Source organism: Elgaria multicarinata, chromosome 4 (assembly GCF_023053635.1).
Source record: "Elgaria multicarinata webbii isolate HBS135686 ecotype San Diego chromosome 4, rElgMul1.1.pri, whole genome shotgun sequence".
Classification (NCBI taxonomy): Eukaryota; Metazoa; Chordata; class Lepidosauria; order Squamata; family Anguidae; genus Elgaria; species Elgaria multicarinata.
In genome coordinates, this window is record NC_086174.1 from 26,561,665 (window position 1) to 26,583,281 (window position 21,617).

Genomic DNA, 21,617 nt, shown 5'->3' on the forward strand with positions numbered 1-21,617 from the left:
CGAAACATAAAACAAATGTATTTTTTCCTGATAGCTAAGCGTGGCTGGCATGAAAGACAGTTTCTTTAATAAGAGATGTTTAGTCATTCATACTTAGCATACCCATTGGAATTCATTTTTAATCATGAAACTAAGTTCCATTGATTTCAGGGGGTCTACTCTATGTATGACATGCTAAGCTATGGTGGTTAAACATTATGGCTTAGCATGCCATGTGAACTATACCTAACCATAGTGGCTACATCACCATGGTTTAAATACATTCACTAACCATTTGCTACAAAAGGCTTAGCGGCCTAAGCATGGATTAGCGTATTGTCTGAACATGCCCTAAATCTCGAACCAACTCATTACTCATATAAGATGTACTGATGAATATCAAGATACCAGTTCCAGTTGTGAAGTGGTGTGTTATGATTGTGTGCCAATTTCATGTTCCTCAAAGATGACCCAGTTCAAAAGGGTGTGGGTTTATTTTTTGGCGAACAAACTTCCTGAAATGTGAATATATTGATTTTTATGTATTCTAAATGTCCCAGTAGATGGCGCCATACTACATGTTTTGTTTCAAAACTATTTCCATCTACCAATGTTCCCTTATGTTCAAGATAACTGAATAGTTGCACAAATATTGCATGAGTAATGCAACTTCAGCAGTTGCATTCATCCTAAATGTTTTTCTGCTTTAAGTGCAGTTTTAGTTACATATATTATAAACAAAAAGGTGGTCTGTGCTGATGGGAAATAGGTCAAGTAGTTTTAAATGCTTTATCAAATAATAAAGCCTTACTTGGTTATTTATTAATACAGAAATATAAGGAAAATAATTGTAATGCATTAATTTAAGTATATTCACTTACATTGATCCTGTTCAGATGATACATTGAAGCATTAAGCATTTTGAGCTAAACATTATGGCCTAGCATGGTGGCCACATAGCCATGGTTTTAACATGCTCACTAACCATTTGCTGCAAAAGGATTAGTGTGTTGTCTGAACAGGCCCATTTTTTTCAGATTTGAAAGCCCATAAAAGTAATTAGTTTAACAAAGGGTATTGGTGAGATCTGTCATTTCACCTTTTTTTTTTTTTTTTTAGTGTCATTTAACTTTTTACTTGCGTCATTTAATATCCCTGGCTAACTATATATTATTCTTTGAGCTTTAAACTTTCATATAATTGGCAAACCTTGCCTGCACTTGGCATTGTAGATGGAGACAAATGGGAAATTGCACAGTGGTTTTCAGCTTAAATAGCATCAGGAACCTCAAGAAATTTGGTTAATTAGTAAACAAAATAACTTAAGAAACAAAGAAACAATCTTATCACTTTAACTGGTGTAATATCCCTTTAAGTTTATGGACGGCAAACAATTGTACATAATCTTGTATGCATTTCGTCACACCATGAGTTACTGTATAACTTTTCAATCAGAAACCTTTAAACCTCAAAGAGCAACTGTAAAAGAACAAAAGTCTACTGCAGTGTAACTCTCTGTAGGCGGTTTAATCAGTTATATTAAATATTGTTGTCTAGCTGTTAAATACAGATTGATCTTTGCTTGACTGCACTATATAGCATGGCATGGGCAGGAGCAAGGAAGAGAGAACCATTTTGCATTCAGCAATCCACTGTTTAATGCAAAATTGTTTTCTTCCTTGTTCCTACCTCCACTCCAAGCCGGCTCAACAATAAATCTGGTAACAACAGCATTTCTTATAGCGCAATCCAATATACGTTGGGACAGAAAGAAAGTCTTACAACTTCTAGTCCTAAGACTTTTCTCTCTCTAAACATGCATAGGGTTGCATCTTTCAGGCTGTATGTGATCTGGCTTAGGGCTGCCTCTTTATGAATGCAATCCTGTACACATTTACCTGAACAGAAATGCCACTGAACCCAAGACCGCGCTGTTAAAAAGAGAGAAGAGGATACATTTTTCTGCTGCCTTGTTTAATTTAATACAGGAAGCACCGTGATTGTGCTGTTCAACTCTGACGCCTTTCAGCATCTGACAACAGTTTATCAGTAAAGGCCACGGCTGGGAAGGGGAGAGAGAACGATGCCCTTTTGCTTTGTAAGCTTGGAAATCAAGGTTCAGCTCAAGATTGCCGTCCCCCTGCACCGTGAAGGAAGCCTGGGTTCCTTTTACAGGATGCCGGCGCTAGGGGGTGTCGCCGCCTGCAGGAACTCTTTCTGGCCTGCGTGTCAACTTGTCACGTCCACCTCTGGGTTAGCAATGCAGCTTCGCGGCCCCAGCCTCGCAGCGCTGCCAAGTAGATTAGCTCTAAAAGGTGAGCTCGAGGGCTTGGGGCAATTGATCCGCGCCAACGACGGCTTCGGGGACGCCTCCCAGCGCGGTGACGCGTTGGTTCCGTTCCTCGCGGGCGCAGAGCGTTTTGTCGAACCCTCCCCCTTCCCGCCGAGCGTGGCCCTGCTCCCCCAACCTTTGGCCGCCTCCGCAGAGTGACCTCTCCCTCGCTCGTGCAGGCGGCGGGGAGGGCATTTCTGCGCGCGGCGCATTTGAGCAACGGGAGCCGCTCCAGATGCGCCTGCCTTGCCTTCCCTTCCCACCCGGCGAGAGCGACACGTTCTCGGCTGGGCAGCGCCTGCCCAAGGGGAGGAGCCGGGGCCTGAAGCAGAGGCGCGCTTGCAGGCTGAGTCTCTTGCCCTTCTCCCGGGGATGAAGCCCAGGGCAGGCACCAAATGGACGTGGACAGAGCCGCTCAGGTGCGAACAGGCCCGGCCCGAAGAAGGCGCAGCTTCGCCGCCTCTGGGTGGGGAGAGCTGCACCGCCAGCCCCTCTCCAAAAAGAGACGCTTGAAAGAAGGATCAACCCAGTGGAGAGAGAGAGGGCCGGGGAGGTTGGCGCTTGCCTCTCCTTTCTCCGCGCGCCCGCCTCGCTTTGATGTGTTTAGCAAACACAAGTATGCACGAGGCAGCCAAGCACGCGCCCGCTCAGCCGAGGCGGCGGAACGGGAACGAGCCTCCCCCGGCAGTCCGCGTCTTCGCCGCCCTCCCTTGAGACTAAGCTCCATTGAACTCGTCCAGATTCACGAGTCGATGGGCGTAGAACCAGCCGTGTTCCCCTTCTCGCGTCAAGCGAGCGGAGTTGGAGAACTTTTCTAGCGTCTCTTGCCGTTGCTCACTTAACGCGGCGCAGGAGGCGGCTTTGCCCCCGATGAGTAGAGGGAGGCTGAGTTCGGACGACGCGCTAATCAACGGCTGTTTCCCATTTTGTCCCGACCCCCACCGTTGATTAGTGTGTCGTCGGAACTCAACCGTGGAGTTCATTCTTCGAGGAGAGCGGAAACATTCAAGCTGTGACGATGGCTGGTACTGAGGCAAGGTGCGGTCGGTGTGACCCTTAAGCTTGCACTCTTAAGCACACTTCTACTTGCGAGGACGAGCCTTAGCACTTTTTAAAGAAAGCACCGCGGGACCTACTTCCGAGGAAACACGCCTAGGGTTGCTCTGCACGTCCCCACTGAATTGAGCAGTATTTACTACCCACCCATCCACCCACTCCAAATAAACATGCGCGGGATCGGCTCGCAAATGCCAAGCCACCGGCTTGAACTCATTAACCAGTGGAGAGACTTAATGGAAAAGGCAGGGAAGTGGAAGGGGGGAGGGGAGGGGGCGCTACTAATGCAGCAGCGGAGGCAGTTTTCCCCCTCGCCTTTGGCTGCCGTCCAAGAGGCAAGAGGTGGGGCTGACGAAGGCGAGCGGCTGCGCGCGGCCCCGCAGCTGCGCCGCGTCAGCCCGGCCCTCCCTTCCCCTTGCCGGGCACAGCGGAGAGTTTGTGTGTGTGTGTGTGTGTGTCAAAGGCCGAAGCGCTGGCTTGGCCAATCGTATCACAAGACCTCAAGCGGCTGCCAAGTCTGTGAAGTAGTCTGCAGTGGGGCGGCCGCGCGGGCTGGCGCAGGGGGAAACCCCTTCTCCTGAGCGAAGACGAGCCCAGCGGCTGGGGAGCTAGCTTTCTCCTTCCTCCTCCCGCCCTCAGTTTTACAAACTGAGCACATCCCTGCGGGCGGCGACGGTGGTACAGCCCCTCTCCTTGCACGAGAGAAGCACAGCCCACCCGCCCGCCTTTTGTTTCCAAAACCTGTTGCGTGGCACAAGGTTCCTTGCAGGGAGGGAGGAAGAGGAGGAGTTGCAGGGGAGTCCCATTTCACTCGCAGGCCCTTTGATGCCTCATCTGTTTCGTTGCGAGCTTCCCAAAAGACTCAGCGGGGGTGTGAAACTGGCAGGAAAGCCCTGTGCCAGCGTGTTTACTTGAAAACTTCCGAGCCGTGGAAGGAACAAGGCGGGCTTCCTGCAAAGAGGGCGCTGATTGTCTGCAGTGCAGACTACGCTGAAGGAAGGGAAAGAAACCCAATCTTGGGGAGGGGGCGAGAGACCGATCGAGGAGGGGGGGGGCTGTCTCTCTGTGCACGTCAACGCTGCCGACGGTGCAATCGTATGTTTTTTATACGTCCACCTCCCTACACCGCCTGATGCAGCAAGGAAATTGCCTTGTGACACAGTGCAGGCACGGAACCAACATGCATTTCTATTCAGATTTCTTACAACTGTTTCCTCTTTCACACGTGGTGCAATCACTATGCAAGCCCGAGAGGTTGCCTACTTCAGCCGGGGTTACTCGTGCGCTGTACGTGCACAGGATTGCAGCCTTGATCCAGCACGGTGCTATGGATGTTTCATGTGCGTGTGCGCGCACCCTGCATGGTTTAGCAGGTGCCGCAGCCACGCTGCATTCTTGAGCAAACCGCGTTTGTGCTTTGCCAGTGGTTAACCTCATGGGAGTTTCCCGAGCACATGGCGTTATTGCGAGCTCCGTGGAAACTGAGCCGTCCATTATAGCAAGGCTTTTGCATAATGGAGTGCATTGTGCAAAACAAACCAAGCCTTATAGGATGCCTGCCCTGGAATATATTCCACAGAGAAAAGTAACCTTAGACGCAGGGTGCAGATATTGACAACGCATGTAGAGAGGCAACAGTACCTTCTCTATGAGACTCAACAAGCCTTCAGCGCGTGCCTAGTACAGTGAGGACCGGGTGGGGTGGAGGGGAGAAAGACTGCTCCGCGTAGCCTTAATACTTCCCCCTCGTTACCACAACCCTTCCCGAGATCCCGGCTTCTCCTTTCTAGATCAGCTCTCCAAGTGGCGGCGCCTCCCCGCGCTCCGAGCCAGTGAAAGAAAATTGGCGGCGCCCAATGAGGAACCGTAGATGCAAAGGGGCGGAACGAGACTGGGTGGGTGGGGAAACCGCCGGGTGGTGTTGCTGGGAGACCCCGGCCGGGTCAGTGTTCGGGCCCTCCCCGCTGCTATCCTGGCGTTTATATATGGGGCGTGTACGCCAGCCGCGAAGTTCCAGCAGTCTAGTTAGCTGCGGCCGCCGCTTTGGCTGGGCACCCGCTCTCCCACCTCTGCTGCGAAATTGACTATTTCAGATCTCAAGCAACCAGCCCTTTCCTATCCAGTCGTGGCTCATCCAAAGCTTCCGAGGAAAGTGGGATCTTTCGGTCCTTCCTGCATTTCCGACCATTACAGGATCTAGAAATGTCTACAACACTTTTATCTGCCTTCTACGACATCGACTTCTTCTGCAAGGTAAGAGATGAGTTTTCTGTTGGGGAGTTGGAATAGTTGTGAAAAGTTTTGGAGGAAGACTATAGTTGCAAAAAACAAGACAACTAAAAAAGTTGAGAGTCTGCACTTCCCAGTAAGCACACGCATAGCTGCAAGATCTGCTGTGTTCTGCAACGAGTTGTGGGCGAGGAGTCTAAACTTCTCTGCTCTATGTAACTTTTCCCAGTGAACCTGCTGCTCCCTGCTGTTTCGAAGGCTGGTGCGTGAGCTCCATGCGGGATGTGTAATTTGCAGACTTGCTTTGTAATGGAGGGGAGGGAGCTCTCGGTAACCTAGCGAAGAAGGGTGTATTGCAGTGGAGTTTAATTCAGTTGTCGTTTGTGGTGTGACCCTAAGCTGCTGCTGTTTTTTTCTTTGCTTTGCTTATTCCAGCGTGCGTGTGGTGGGTGTGTTTTAACAAAAAACTGCAATGGCAGATGTACTGCTACCACAAGCTCCAGCTGTGCTGAACTGGAACTCTTTGAGTGCAGAGGCTCCACTGACTTGAGTGGGAAGGGTTTCAGACCACCCCTCGAAAAGTTTTAAATTGCAGATAAATTGCTCGGAGCGGGAGGGAGTCTTGACAACTAGACACATGGCTCAGCAAATGCAACTAGCGGGGAAAGGCCCTTGTGGCTCGTGCAATCGTAGGGAGTGCTGAAGAGTTGCAGGCTTCTCTTCCTTCCACGGTGCATCATTTTTCCCCCTTTTCTCTTTGCTTCCCTTCTCTCCTTCTCCTCCCCCTTCTGGCTCCCCAGACCGAGAAATCATTGAGCAGTATGCTGGACAAGAAGGCAGTGGGGAGCCCCGTGGGCACCTCTCCCAGCTCCAACTTTGCGCCGGGCTTTCTGCGGAGACACTCAACCAGCAACTTGCAGGCTCTGACGAACGGCAACGCCAAGTTCCCGGGTGGCTCGTCCTCGCCCTCTTCCTTCGGCAACCTCAAGGAGCCTGGCACCGGAGGAGGAGGAGGAGGAGGAGGAGGGAGCAGCAGCCCCACCACCGCCTTGCTGAACAAGGAGAACAAGTTCCGAGACCGCTCCTTCAGCGAGAATGGCGAGCGAAGCCAACACCTCATGCAGCAGCTCCAGCAGCAGCAAGTGGTGGTTGTGCCTTCGGCTGGGAAGGGCGGCGGCGGCGGTGGTGGTGGAAATGGAGGCGGCGGCGGAGGGGCGCCCATCAACTCGACGCGCTACAAAACGGAGCTGTGCCGGCCTTTCGAGGAGAGCGGCGCCTGCAAGTACGGCGAGAAGTGCCAGTTCGCCCACGGTTTCCACGAGTTGCGCAGCCTGACGCGCCACCCCAAGTACAAGACGGAGCTGTGCCGCACCTTCCACACCATTGGCTTCTGCCCTTACGGGCCGCGCTGCCATTTCATCCACAACGCCGACGAGCGCCGCCCAGCGCCCGCCAACGGCAACGCCAACCCGCCGCCGCCTCAGCCGCCGCCGCCGCCTCACCAGCCCAACCCGCCGCTTCACAACAGTCATGGCCACCACCACCACCACCACCCGCTGCACCCCCCTCACGCGGGCAGCACCGGCGACCTCCGCGCTTTCGCTCCCTCCGCCCGGGACCACCCGCTAGGGGGAGGCGGCGGCGGCGGCGGCTTCGGGATCGCTCCCCCGCGAGGGGGAGGGGACAGGCCTAAACTCCACCACAGCCTCAGCTTTTCCGGCTTCTCCGCCCACCACCACCACCATCATCACCACGGCGGGCCGGTGGCAGCAGCTGCGCCGGGCGGGCTGGAGGCGGCGGCGGCGGCAGCTGCGGCGGCGGCGGCCGCCCTGCTCCTGGAGAGCCCCGGGGGGTCCCGCACTCCGCCGCCGCCCGCCTCGGCAGGGTCGTACTGCGACGACTTAGTGGCCTCGCCGTCCTGCGCCAACAACGCCTTCGCCTTCTCGGCGGGCCAGGAGCTCGGCAGCCTCATCGCCCCGCTCGCCATCCACGCACCGCCACCGCCGCCTCAGCAGGGCTGCTTCGCCAACGCGGCCACTTTCTACCGCTGTCACCAGCAGCCGGGCGGTGGCGGCGGCGGCGGGGGAGGAGGCGGCGGAGGAGGAGGAGGGAGCTGCTGCCCGCCGCCCGGCCCGCCCGCCTCGCCTCCTTTCAGCTTCCAGCCTTTGCGCCGCCTCTCCGAGTCGCCCGTCTTTGACGCTCCTCCGAGCCCTCAGGATTCGCTCTCCGACCGAGAGAGTTACTTGAGCGGCTCCCTCAGCTCCGGCAGCCTCAGCGGGTCGGAGTCGCCCAGCCTGGATTCGGGCAGGCGCCTGCCTATTTTCAGCCGCCTTTCTATCTCCGACGACTAAGGAGGCAGGAGGAGAAAGGCGGGGGTGGGGTGGGGGCTCCCTCAGCTGTCTTTGGGGATCCCATCACCTTGAGGAAACCCCTCACAGGAGCAGCTCCCCCATTTTTCTTCCCTGCCTTCTCAACCAAGAGCAGAGACTGCAGCAGCCTCCAGAAACTAGCCAAGCTGGCACACGCCCCCCTTTTTTGTTGCTGTTGCCTTTCACCCCTTTTTGTTTCCTTTTCAACGTACGTTTTTTTCGCTTTTTCCTTTCTTTTTGGAGAGAAAAGTCGTTTGATTGCTGAGCAAATTCAGAGAGGAGGAAGCAAAAGAAACTTTTTTCCCTTTTATGAAGAGATGAACAAAAGAAATAAATTTGCAAAGGGGCAAACGATGCTATCAACAGAACAATCTTATTTTTTTATATCTAAAGAGACGTTGCAAGGAGAGGGCTTCCTCTCCTCCCCCCTTTTTTTGGAGACTAGTTTAATGTGCACCAGCAGCCATTCCATCTTCAAGTGTGTATGTGGGGAGGGGAGGAGACAGGGTAAAATGAGCATTAGCAAACAAATCTACCCAATCTTACTCCCCCAGGAATCAACAATCAATCTGGAGGCCCATGAACTCTGCATTCCAGGTCCCTCCAGATCTATGTACAACAACAAAAATAAGGAGTGTGGGGTGTGTGTTTTTTGCCTTTCAATCAAATTTAAAGTAAATATACTAAATGTATAAGCTTTTAAAAGAAAAATCCAACATCCTGCCAAGAATATGCCTTGATAACACTCTAGTTTTTTTATATATCTATATATATATTATAACATGCTAAAACTTCCATTCCAAAGTTTAATATTGGTTCCATTGCCACCACTTAGTGGATGTTTGGCTTAGAACAATTTTTGTTGCTTTATTTGGAAGCATTCAACTGAGTTTAGTTTGTAATTGTTGGCGAATAACTGCTGATTTTTTAATTTTTTAGCTGAGTTGATCGCAGAAGTCACTGCACAACTCAATATGAAACTATTTAACTTATTTATTATCTTGTGAAAAGTATACATTGGTAATTTGTTCATACTGTATTTATCGGGTATGATGAAAAGCAATAGATATATATTCTTTTATTATGTTTAAATTATGATTGCCATTATTAATCGGCAAAATGTGGAGTGTGTTCTTTTCACAGTAATATATGCCTTTTTGTAACTTCACTTGGTTATTTTATTGTAAATGAGTAAAATTCTTAATTTAAGAGATTGTATGTAATATTTATTTCATTAATTTCTTTCCTTGTTTACGTAAATTGAAAGATTGCATTGGCTTTTTTATAGAAATCTGACTCAATGCTGTGGAAGTAGTTTGAGAAATTTCAATGGGTTTTTAGAATGTACAATGGTTGTAACCCGTCCAAGCTTAAACCTACTTTTGCAATCAGAATTTAAAGTGGCAAACCTAATTCAAACTTTTAAAATTAACCAAAAAGTATTCATGTTGCCTAACTTCACCAATCACACTGTGATAGTCTCAAAGTATGTAGCAATAAAGTGGGTGGGGGTGGGAGGGATCCCAGTATTATGTCTCACAGTGCCTTCATAAGGGTCCATGCTTGCCTTAAATCTTCCTCAACCAAATAAGTATTTTTCTTAATGTTTGAGAATTTGAATGTAGGGCTGGGTTTTTAACTACAAGAAATTGTACCACTCATTTTTATAAGGAGGCCACCTTTTGGATCTGAACATTTTTCACGAACATGATAGTATCTTCATGAAAGTTCCAAAACATCTAGCTTTTTTTTTCTTGTTTAGAAAGCCAGGAGTTATCCAAAACTTTCCTGGAGGGTGGATGAATGAGCAGTACCTTTTTTAAAAAATGTACATAGGTACAGGTTCAGCACTATGTACTCTTTGGACTACTTTAACAGAAGTATGTTTTGAATGTAACTAGAAGATAAGTCAACTTGAGTTGTAATATATTTTGGAGAGTCAGTTCACTACAAATTTGGAGTGTGAGACTGTAAACTTTGTACTGTAAATGTTTTGTAGTTCTCCCAATAAAACTTTTGAGGAAAAAAAATCCCAAGCTATTAAAACCATGTCTGCAAGGTGGTGCTTCTTTATTAGTTTTCCCCTATCAGTATGGTGTCTAGCTACAGATTAACCTGGTTTTGAACTGCAGAATTGCTCCATTCCTGCAGAAATAGCTGGGAGGCTGCCAAAACCAATAAACAGTGTTCCAGAAGGTTCCAAGGTACTATTGCAAAAACCCACACACAGTCTTGTATACATCGACCTTGGAAGAGGGAGGAGAAAAGTTACCACTTCTTAGTATTCTTTACAGCTGCTTATATATGACCAGCTTACTAATATAAAGAAAGCCAATGCTGCCTTTATGTACACTAGTATATCATTTTTCCTGGAGACTGCAAAAGGGGTGTATCATGCTTGTAAACTAAGAGGAAATGGTAAAGAGGGATAATACTGAAATAGTAATTCCTGGCTTGATTCTACATGTTTTTCTTGTAACTGAATATAAAGTCTATAGTTCTAAGGTTGTTAACAGTGCAACCCATACATGTCTGCTTGGAAGTAAGTCCCATTGATTTCTATGGGACTTACTTCCCTGGTAAGTGCATAGGATTGCAATCTAATACATTTAGCATGTAGAAATTAATGATTTAAAAGCTTTTCCGTACAAAACCATTGCCTGCACATAGAAAACTAGCATGTAAAGGAATAGGGCAACACCTAGAGTAAAAATCAACATTAGCCCTGATTGGAATAGACCCACTGAAATGAATGGAACTTAAGTTAGTTATGGCTAAACAGTCCCATTCGTTTCAATGGGTCTAAACAGGACATGCTGATCATTACCCATGGTTTTCTATCTGCAAGGATCTCTAAGGCCATAACTAGACCTAAGGTTTATCCCTAGATTGTCCAGGGGTCAAACCTGTTCATCTAGGTGACACACAGGGGATCCAGTGCTCAGGCAGGGGTGAACCCTGGATGATCAGTGGCCAAAGTGAGTAAAAGCTTTTATCAGGCCCCAATCAGGTACATCCCAAAATGAATGGGTTCTATTTGTGGTACTTGTTTGCTATACCTGAAAAGTGTTTCAGAGTTTGTTTTGCTTTAGTGCCTTGTAAAATGGACTTGTAAAGCACTATAGATGGGCTCATCAGCCTTTCTCTGTTCATGTTTTCTAACAGAACTTTAAAAATGCATTTATTTCTGCATGAGTAACAATATTTGATTTTTAGCTTTACATCTAATGTTAATATGGCCTAAGTTCTGCCAGAGTGACCTCAATAAATATTGCTACCCTGTGTTCTGTAGTTCCAACAAGGAGGAACTTTCAGTGTTGAAATTAATGTTAGGAGCCCAACCATGATTACAGCTAGTCTGCAAAAATGCAGCTGCCATTATTTCAGAATCGGACCTCAGTGGTTTTGTGGCTGTGGCTTCTACAAATGAGTATTTTGTGACTGGTTAATTAGCAGATGCTAGTTTGTATAAGAGCTTGCTGACAGACATGAGGACTTTGCTAGGAAAGCAAGAAAGATGTGCAGAGTTTTTTAAATTTTAGAAACTGGCACTCTGGTTTGCAACTGCAAGTAACCTGTTTGTAGTGCCTATTGACCTCAATGGGGCTAATTCCCACGCAAGCTTTTAACAGCCTGCATGAATGGTGGCTTAACGAGTTTGAACACAGCCATGTATTGTGGCCAGCCTGACAACTCCACTCGGTCTCTTCTGCCCTTGCTGTCTACTTGAAACATCATGGCTGCGGCTACATTCACTTTGGTCAGTCACAAGTTGTGCAGCCCTGATCTATTGATTTATATAATTTATTGCATTTATATCCCGCCTTCTTTCCTTCCAATATGTTATCCACTGATTTGGCATCAGTGTATGTATGTATTCTTTCACATCCATCCTATTGAATAAATGCCTAGTTATAGGCATTTGTGAACCGCCCAGAGAACTTCGGCTATTGGGCGGTATAGAAATGCAATAAATAAATAAATTATAATGATGGTAGCATTTGTACCATAGGTGGGCAATGTGTAGGCCAAAATAACTCCAATGGTCTCCCACCTCTGGCTATGCTGGCCAGGGCTGATGGGAGTTGTAAGCCAAAACACCTGTAGGGCCACAATTTGCCCATCACTGCATAAAAGAGTTTAGCATACAAGTATTCCTTACAACAATCCTGTAAGATAAGTCAGGGTTAGCCTCACAGTGTACATCAGCCTTCCCCAACCTGGTGCCCTCCAGGTGTGTAGGACTACAACTCCCAGAATCCCATAGCGAGCATGGCCCATGTAGATGGATGGGGGTGGGGAATATCAGTGGTGATTGGTTTCCTAATGTTTCCTGGTGACTGCATGAAAGCAGGGTGAGATTGAAACAGGTGACTTGCAGTTTTGTAGGCACTAAGCTGGACTTCAAAACCCTTCAATTTTTATTTTTTTGGGGGGTGGGGTGGGGTCCTAAAAAGTTATTTAAGCCAGAAATGATGCGTTCTTTCTTTATGCTCCCTTCTAGCTCTATTCATTAACAGGCTTTGGGTGTGAGTCATAGCACAGTTTGGCGTTTCCTGATTGGGATATGAAGTCTGAAAAGCAGCGGTTTCATATTACACCCATTTGGTCTAGTGTTCAGCTATTTTTGTGGTATGTGCTGTGAAAAGATCAGTGTTCAGTGGTCAAACTGCAACCCATGCTGCTAAGATACTTTAGAACCAATTGCTAGCCCAGAGAGCTTCGGTTATTGGGCGGTATAGAAATGCAATAAATAAATAAGTAAGTAAGTAAGCTTTTAAACCTATTCTTACATTGCATAGGATTTGCTTGAGCTGCTGGCTTTTTAAAAATAATAATAATAATAATAATCACAAAGCAGATAAAAACAGCCCATGTATGTTTGTTTGTTTCATGTTGCCTTATGGTGAAGAGCAGTGAGTGAAAGTAATCTGTGTAGCAGTGTTAGGAAGGGTTCTGCACCAGTGTCCGGTGAGCAGACCTTCACTTATGCAATGGGACTTCCCCTTCCCCACTGCAACACTCTGCACCCCCTCCCAAACTTGTCCCCCCCCCCAGGATATTTTGAGTGCACAGGGAGGAGAAGGAATGATGGGAGGAAGCCACATCCTCTGTCACAAAATTTCAGTAAGGCCATCGGATCTTTCATACCTTTACTTGCCAGTGAGGGGGAAGTGCATTATATTCAATCTTCAAAACTTCAAGCCACATCTTGAATAATTCCATTCACTTTATAGACTATTTAGCGCATTACTTGGGAACATGTTCTTGCATTCTCTGCAAAAGTAGCAAGGGAAGTGTGCACACACATACATGCCAACTATCGGAATTCGTGTTTGGCAGCGGGGACAAGTAAGGGAAGCTAGTTTTATGCAGAGCCTGGTTGCATCCAAGCACAGACAACCAAAGGGTCTGCAACATATTTTAACCATGGACTTTATGTTAAATGTGGCATCATGGTTGCTTCTGAAAAGTCGCATTATTTATTTATTACATTTCTATACCACCCCATAGCCGAAGCTCTCTGGGTGGTTTACAAAAGATCAAAACATTAAGTATTAAAAATCAGTACACCAAATTTAAAACGTAGAACAAGACAGCATACAAAGCCAACATACATTTAAAAACATGCTTGCAAAGAGACACCATGATGTTTGGTGTTATGAAAGGTTTACTGAAGTTGCACATTGCTTACAGAATGCTCCTGGTGTGGTTCTCTAAACTTCAGAAAAAAGCTTGTAGCTTCCCGCAGAAATCTGAATGTATGTATATCTGGAAAAGCCATAAGGCATATCTGTACATTGGTATGGCCAAAGCAAGCAAGAAAATGGGGGAGGGTGCACCTAAACTTAGATAATGTGTGCGCTCTATGCGAATGCAAACACAGAGCCCTGCAGCATTGCAACAAAAATTAAATTTTGTGGCACCTTAAAAGATTTAACATCATTTATTCCAGTATAAGGTTTTGTGGACTATATTCCTTTCCATAAGATGCATAAAGTATTATGGAAAATTTCAGGTATGCTATCCTTCAGGGCATTGCTGCAAGTTTAGCTAAAGGAAACCATTTCCCGCCTTTCAGCCAGGGGCAGGAAACGTCTCTTGAGGTTTGGCAAAAGATCCTCTAAGCCAGGAGTGGGTGACTTGTGGCCCTCCAGATGTTTTATCCCACAACATCCATCAGCCCTAGGTAGTTTAGGAATGATGGGGGTTATAGGCTCAAATATCTGGAAGGCCACAATTTGCCCACCCCTGCTCTAAGCTATGAAGGGTTTTGTTCTATGGGGGAAATAAGTTTTACAACTGAGGACAGAGTAGGGAGAACAAAACCAAGGTTTATCGATTAATTCTGTATCTTCCACTGAACTCAAGACAATGGTCATAGGGTTCGCTCATCCACTCACTCATTCACTCACTCACTCACCAGGCCAAACAATACTCCTGACATGTCCTCCCTGTCATAATGATAGGCATTTTGCAAGTAAATAATAAGTATATGCTGCTGCTTGGATCAGTAGTGTTACTTTGCTGAAAGATAATGTCCAAAATGTGTCCAGAAAAAAGCAGTAGTAAAATACGAAGGGCAAATACAAGAGAATGGTTGGCTATATAGCTCCATAGTGGAGCACATTAAGCTTTCTTTGTTAAAGGTCTCTGGTACACCAGTTGCTGAGGAACATGGGTGAGAGGTGCTTTGCACCATGTCCTGCTTATTCATCCCTGGCTGATGGCTGGTTGGCCACTGTGTGAACAGAGTGCTGGACTAGATGGACCCATGGTCTGATCCAGCATGGCTCTTCTCATGTTCAGTCCCAGGCCTTTCTGTTAAAAAGAATCAGGTAGCAGGAGATGGAGACGAGACTTTCTCTCCTCTGAGACCCTGAGTAGCAATAGCCTTTCAGTTAGATAATACCAGGAGAGATGGCCAAATAGTCTGATTCAGTATTGGGCAACTTACTATGTGCAATATACTGACTTTAGACCCATTATCTGTATAATAGGCTGCATCAAGGTGGAAGGAATGCTCATTTTGTCAGTGCCCATTATGTGACGTTATGTAATTTCATGGGGCAGAGGTCTTGTTTGCAGCAACAAACTTTACATTTCTCCTTTGCCAGTACCACTTGCTTGGGAGAATTTTTGCTGTTCAGGGACAATTCAGGCACAGGGTTAAAGCTCAGGGGCAGAACACGTGCTTGCACATGGAGCTAGTTTTCATACTGAGTACCAGGGAATCTGGGAGGTTGAAAGCTTCCTCACAAGATCAGTAATGGTGGAAAGCTTCCCAAAAGATGGCTGGCCCACCACTAAGAACCGTCTCTTAAAACTGACAGCCCCCAAGACAGTATTGTGTGCACTGTGTAGAATTTGGGAGAATGAAGATCAGGTTCTACTTTGATTTGCAATAGATTAGAAGAGGTTTTTGACTCCCAAGAGTCTAAGAGTTGCAAGTAAAAACACTGTTCTCTTTCATGGTTGGTCTTGTGCTAACTGCTTCCGCTTCACTTGTAAATTATGAGTATTAATGGGTTGCTTTGGACCCAAACTTTAGGTAGCTTTGCTGGTGTGTTTTAGAGTTATATGTTAGAATCCCTGATCTGATATTTGTTTTTGCATAAACATGTTATCCCAGTTGGTGCAGTAATTGGCTTTGCCATCATTTTGCATCTGCCTCCCACCCCCGCCCTCCATCTTGTCTCTAGTTCAGGGGTGGGCAACCTATGGCCCTCCAGTTGATTTGGCCTACAGCTCCTATAATCCTTCACCGTTGGCTATGCTGGTTAGGATTGATGGGAGTTGTAGGCCAAAACATCAGGAGTGACACAAGTTGCCTTACGGTTTTAGTAAAAAAACCAAGTAGATCCTACAAACTTGAAGTCTGGTTGGTTGGGCAGAAAGTAGATCTCCAGATGTTATTAGCTTCAATATGCAGCATTTCTGACCGTTGGCAATGCTGGTTAGGGCTTCTGGGACTTGAGGTCCAAAACATCTGTTGATCTACTTTGTGCCCAGTCCTGCTTTAGGATGTGCTCTTAGTTCACAAAACCCAAGAAGCCTGGTTGGTGCTTTGCACAAACAAAGTGTGCTTTTAAGTGTGCTTTCCCAGAGACTTCTGCAATAGACTAGGCTTCTGTGACAGATATCAAGAGGTTCCTCAGCAAGCAAGTCACAGTAGAAAGGGTTCCCTAAAGGTAGGGAATTTTTTAAAACCACTAATACAGAAGATCCCAGATTGATTCATTCAAGTCCTGACATCTCTGATTAAAGGATTTTGAATGGTTGTGGGGAAATGCTTTGGCATTCCGCTCTGGAGAGTTGCTGCTACTACAACTCAGAGTTGAGATCATGTAGCAACAGTGGTTCTTTGTTGACTTTATTTTAAATATTTTGGGGCTGCCTTTTGGGGAGCAAAGCACTCTTAAGGCAGCTAACAAAATAAATGTAACACAATAAACAGCAGAATTTAATACAAGACGGTGACAGTAATAAAACAGACATCCCACTCCAAAATACTAAAACCAAAAAAGTTATTAAAGTCAGAAGCATCAGCAGTCCCATAAAACATATATACACACAAAGCCAGAAGCAGAGGAGAAGGCCAAGGAAAACATCCAAGCCTTGAGGACCTGCCTGAAGGCCTGCAGTGACCGGGCTTGGCAGATTTCACTTGGTGATGCATTCAATGGCTCAGTTCAGATGACATAAAAAAAACACTGGTGGTTTTAGGAGTCAGTTGTCAGTGGAATGCTCAACGGGTGGTATTTGTGTTGTCTGTCGGACAAAAACCACCCCCACATTTGACTTTTTCGTCCAAAAAACCTTCACTGGAGAAACACTACAGAGTTGACTAGTCACACAACTGGTGGTTTTCATGTTGTGCGAACTGAGCCAGTGGAGTTTTTGACCCATTGAGTTGCCTTTTTCACATGGCTACAGAGTTCCCAGAGTGGCCAAAATTGAGCCGGCCGCTCAGCTACAGCTGGCACAACTCACAGAGGCTGCTGGGATAGCACCGAGAGGACTGAGGGCAGGGCAGGGGCTGGGTCAGTCAAATGCTGGGTTGACTATTACTCAATGCCAACTCCACGCATCCACAGTTGTGTAGGAACATGTGTGCGGAGTACCCACAAAAAACTCAATTGTGAGTTGACTCCTCCTCCCACCATTGACTAATGTGTTGTCCGAACGCAGCCAGTGTGAGGCATCCCCTTGGAAGGATAGCTGTCTAACAGATAAGCAAGAAAGTGTTCAGCAGGGGAGCACATGAGGCCTAGTGTGATTTGAGCAGCTTCTATCCACCAGGCCTATGATTCCAGGTCTACGAAATTTCTTGTAACTATCCTTTTAAAGCAGTGGGTTTGCTCCCACATGAACTAAAGCAGTGAAGTGCTTGTGTAGGGTTTTCAATGCCTCTTCAGTGAGATTTAAAAACACAGTTGTTCAGAGCCTTGTCCCAATCTGGAAAGTGAAGGAGTGGCTATTCAACCGTGCTCTAGTTTCTCTGCATCAATTAAGGTCGTTTGAAAGATGCAGTTTTGGGGGAAAACACGTTCAGCTTCCCTTTTGAAGCAAGCATGGAAAGGCAACAGAACTGCAATCAGATGTGCTGCTTTTCTCCTCCCAAACTTTAAAAAAGAAAACAACCCACACAACTATTTGCATCTGCAGCCAAACCTCACTTCATGGAAAGTCTCTTGCTTTGTGTTTTGGCTAATCTTACACGTTGGCCAGACTTTGTGCTGAAGTTGTATTAGTGTGTTCCCTCTTAAGTGCTGAAAACCTGGAATGCAGCAGCTGTGTTGGATCTTGATGAACTATTTTTGAATTGCAAAACTGGGCCCAAAAGCTGCTGAAACTTTGCTTGCCTAAAGGAACCCGGAGTTACAAGTTAGCCTTCCAACATAACTGGACGGCCTTGGTTTCTCATGTAATTTTTGGGCAGAAGAGCAAGCAGTCTTGACTCCTAAAATGGGGGAGTTTGATCTTAGTGCTTCCAAATTGTGCATTAAAGACTTGGTTTGAAACTTAAATAGAATTCTGCTTGCTTAACCTGAGAGTGATGAGAGCAGAATACTTTCCTCATATTAAAACACACAATACTATGCAAACATCTCTCTCTCTCTCTCTCTCTCTCTCTCTCTCTCTCTCTCTCTCTCTCTCGTAGTAGCCTTATCTCAGCCGCTGAACACATCTGGCACAATATTTTCTACCTTGACTGGCAGCAGTTTTTCAGAGAGAAACCTTGCCTGCCATTGGATGTAGTACAACCTGTTAACTTAAGTTTGTATTGTTTTAGATTGTTGTACACTGAATTGATGGGTTTTTTTTTAGCAGTTAAGGGTAAATGTTAATATTAATTTGATAGTAAATAATGGCTTATCATTCTGTGAACATGCCTTGGTCTTGCATGTCCCCCCTCCCCTCCTGTCTGGCACAGTGCATTTGTATCCAGTTTGAACCAACAGCAGTTTAGCGTTACATCTAAGCAGTAAGCCTATATACACCAGCTGCTAGGGAACATGGGTGGGAGAGTGCTGTTGCACTGTGTCCTGCTGGTGGGCCCCTGGTCGACAGCTGGTTGGTCACTGTGTGAACAGAGGGCTGAATTAGATAAACCCTTGGTTTGATCCAGCATGGCTCTTCTTACGGATTCAGATCCAGGCAAACTGTGGTTAGTCTTAGTTATGGTTTACTGGAGGAAGCTATCTTCAAACTGTTTATGGAACTGACCTATTTCAATAAACCATAGTTCAGATTCACCACAGTTTAGGGTTCGGACATAAGACAAAATCTACTTAACTGAAAAAGGCCAGGTTTCCAATCTCATTGCTGCTCTGCATGAGTCTGAGGCTTGTGACCGTATCACCTGTTATGTCATCCTTTATCCTGGAGAAGCCAGAGATTAGACCTGAGATCTTCTGCATGTAAAGCATGTGCACTGCCACTGAACAATGGTGCAGCCCCTCCTAGAGACCGTGGTGGGCATTATTTTCTTTTGATGGCTCTCTCCCTATATATAGCACTTTGAATTAATAATAACTGTGCTTCAAATCTATTACCACAGCAATATTTTCAAATAACCCAATAATAATAATAATAATAATAATAATAATAGTTTATCATGTTTTTTTCTTTATTTTTTTTAATTTTTATTGTCTATTATGAATATTAAAAAAAAGAACAGAAAAAACACAATGAAAACGAAAAAACCACCCCATACATTACGTATATAAGATTATCATCATTTTCCATCATATGTACCATTCATTAAAAAAAAAAAGGAAGGGAGTTATACAAAGGTTTCAAGAAAAGCAGACCAGATATCCGTGTATTTATCCACTTGCAAGTTGCGTCTATATAACACCCATTCAAAAGTTGATAGTTATTAGATCCTTGAACTACTGTATTATGAGAGGTGTGGATTTGTCCTTCCAATGTGATAGTATAAGTCTTTTAGCTGTCATAAGGGCTCTGAAGATCCATCTGCGCTGACCATGTGTTAACTTCCAAGAAGCTGGTAAGTAATTTAGGAGGCCATGCACACATTGTTCCATATTATAGATTGTTTCAGTGCAAAGTTCATTGATGCTGATGCTGATGATGATGCTATGACATCGATTGGGGAGCTGGATGTTCTGCTTATGGGCTCCTAATGAGTTCATGAGAAGGAAGATTTCAACCACGAACTTTCTGTTTCAAGGATTCAGTCCCATAGCCACTACCTTTCAGTAGTTCAGGAAGTAATGCAGATCCTGGATTAGGTATCAGGTAGCTGAATATCCCAGCAATTACCATGAATAGAAGTCAGGATATGGTTCTCCTACCAGCCCCGTTCAGGCAGTATTGCTGCTGTGTAAAGCCTCTTCGGACTCAGCCTGCTCCTGATGTTATACACACAGAGTAACACGTCCCTCAGTGTGTGCAGTACTAGAGGCAAAGATAGTCATCCCACTGCTTGCTCCAATGTTGTTCCACACAGAAGAAACATCGCCAGAACAGTGCAACAATTGTAGTTGAATCCTTTTGTGCTGTTGATGTTCTTTGTTACTGTTGATGGTTTTCAATAAATATACACTCTACCATTCTAAGACGTCAGGAATCTTCCCATGTGTAACCTTTTTACCTCATCTCTGTTGACAGTGTCATGCTGTTTCCATAGTTAACATGTGGGTTTCTCTTCTTCTTCTTCTTCTTCTTCTTCTTCTTCTTCTTCTTCTTCTTCTTCTTCTTCTTCTTCTTCTTCTTCTTCTTCTCCATACAACTTAAATAGTTGTGCAAGACAGCAGATGGCTAGCATTCTTGTACTCATGGGAAATATTTAGTATTTGTGATGTTGCAAGCCCCAGTTTCTGTGTTGTTAAACACAACTGCTTGGGGAACTAAAATTTCTTAAGGGCTTTTCACACCAGAGATAGCCTAGCTACAGTTATCCATGCTCTGATAACCTTTCGTCTAGATTACTGCAATGCGTTATACGTGGGGCTGCCTTTGAAAATGGTCCGAAAACTTCAGGTGGTACAAAACAGGGAAGCCAGACTGTTAACAGGGACTGTCCAACCAGACCACATCATGACAGTCCTTTTCCAGATTCACTGGCTGCCAGTCCATGGCTGTAGCTAGACCTAAGGTTTATCCCAGGATTATCCTGGGGTCAAACCTGTTCATCTAAGTGCCACACAGGGCATCCAGCACTCAGGCAGGGATAAACCCAGGATGATCCTGGGATTAACCTTAGGTCTAGCTATGGCCCATGTCTGGGCCCGATTCAAAGTGCTGGTATTAACATTCAAAGCCCTAAGTGGCTTGGAGCCAGTTTATCTGAAGGAATGCCTCCTCCCATATGTACCTGCCTGGACCCTAAGGTCATCCTCAGGAGTCCTTCTCTGTGAGCTCCTGCCAAAGGAAGTGAGGCAGGTGGCTACCAAGAGGAGGGCTTTCTCTGCTGTGGCACCCCGGCTGTAGAAAGAGCTCCCTAGGGAGGTTCGCCTGGCACCTACCTTATACTCTTTTCAATGCCAGGTGAAAACCTTTTTATTTCCCCAATATTTTAATAGTTTATCATCTTAGTCTTTTTACTTCGCTGTTTTAAATCTGTATTTTAAATCTGTATAAATCTCTGCATTGCTGCTCGGTTTTATCCTGGTTGTGCTTTTATATTGTACTTTTATATTGTGTTTTTATACTGTTGCTTGTTGTAGAGTTTGAATTACACTTCATGGTTTTAATTTTTTTTGAACTGCCCAGAGAGCTTCAGCTATTGGACGGTATAGAAATGCAATAAATAATTAATTGGAAATGCACATGCGTAGAAGCTATGCCCCTTTTTGTGTGTATATTATGGGCTGGGCCTTACAAACTCCCAGTTCTGTAAGCTGGAAGAGCCTGTTTCTAACATTTGTGTTAATGTTCTGTTCTTTTGTGTTAATATCAATGTTCTGCTTGATCTAACATTTATGCATGAAGAGAAAATGGTCTTTTTCTAGGTGCTAATTAAACTTAACCCAAGCATGGATGGATTACAGGGTCCGCCCTGTAAATCCTACTCTATAGTCATACTCCAAGAATTGTCCTGAAAAGACAGAAAAAAGTCCTACAATTTTTATTTTTATTTTATTTATTATTACATGTATATCCCGCCTTTTTTCCTCCAA

General features: G+C 45.7%; 1 protein-coding gene across 1 annotated transcript; it reads left to right on the top strand.

Moving 5' to 3' along the window:
* Positions 1–5,317: 5,317 nt before the first annotated feature.
* On the top strand, positions 5,318–10,011 carry ZFP36L2 (ZFP36 ring finger protein like 2). Its single transcript, XM_063123985.1, has 2 exons — positions 5,318–5,620; positions 6,397–10,011. Exons 1-2 carry the CDS (start codon positions 5,570–5,572, stop codon positions 7,945–7,947), a joined length of 1,602 nt encoding a protein of 533 aa, XP_062980055.1. The 5' UTR covers positions 5,318–5,569; the 3' UTR covers positions 7,948–10,011.
* Positions 10,012–21,617: the final 11,606 nt, after the last annotated feature.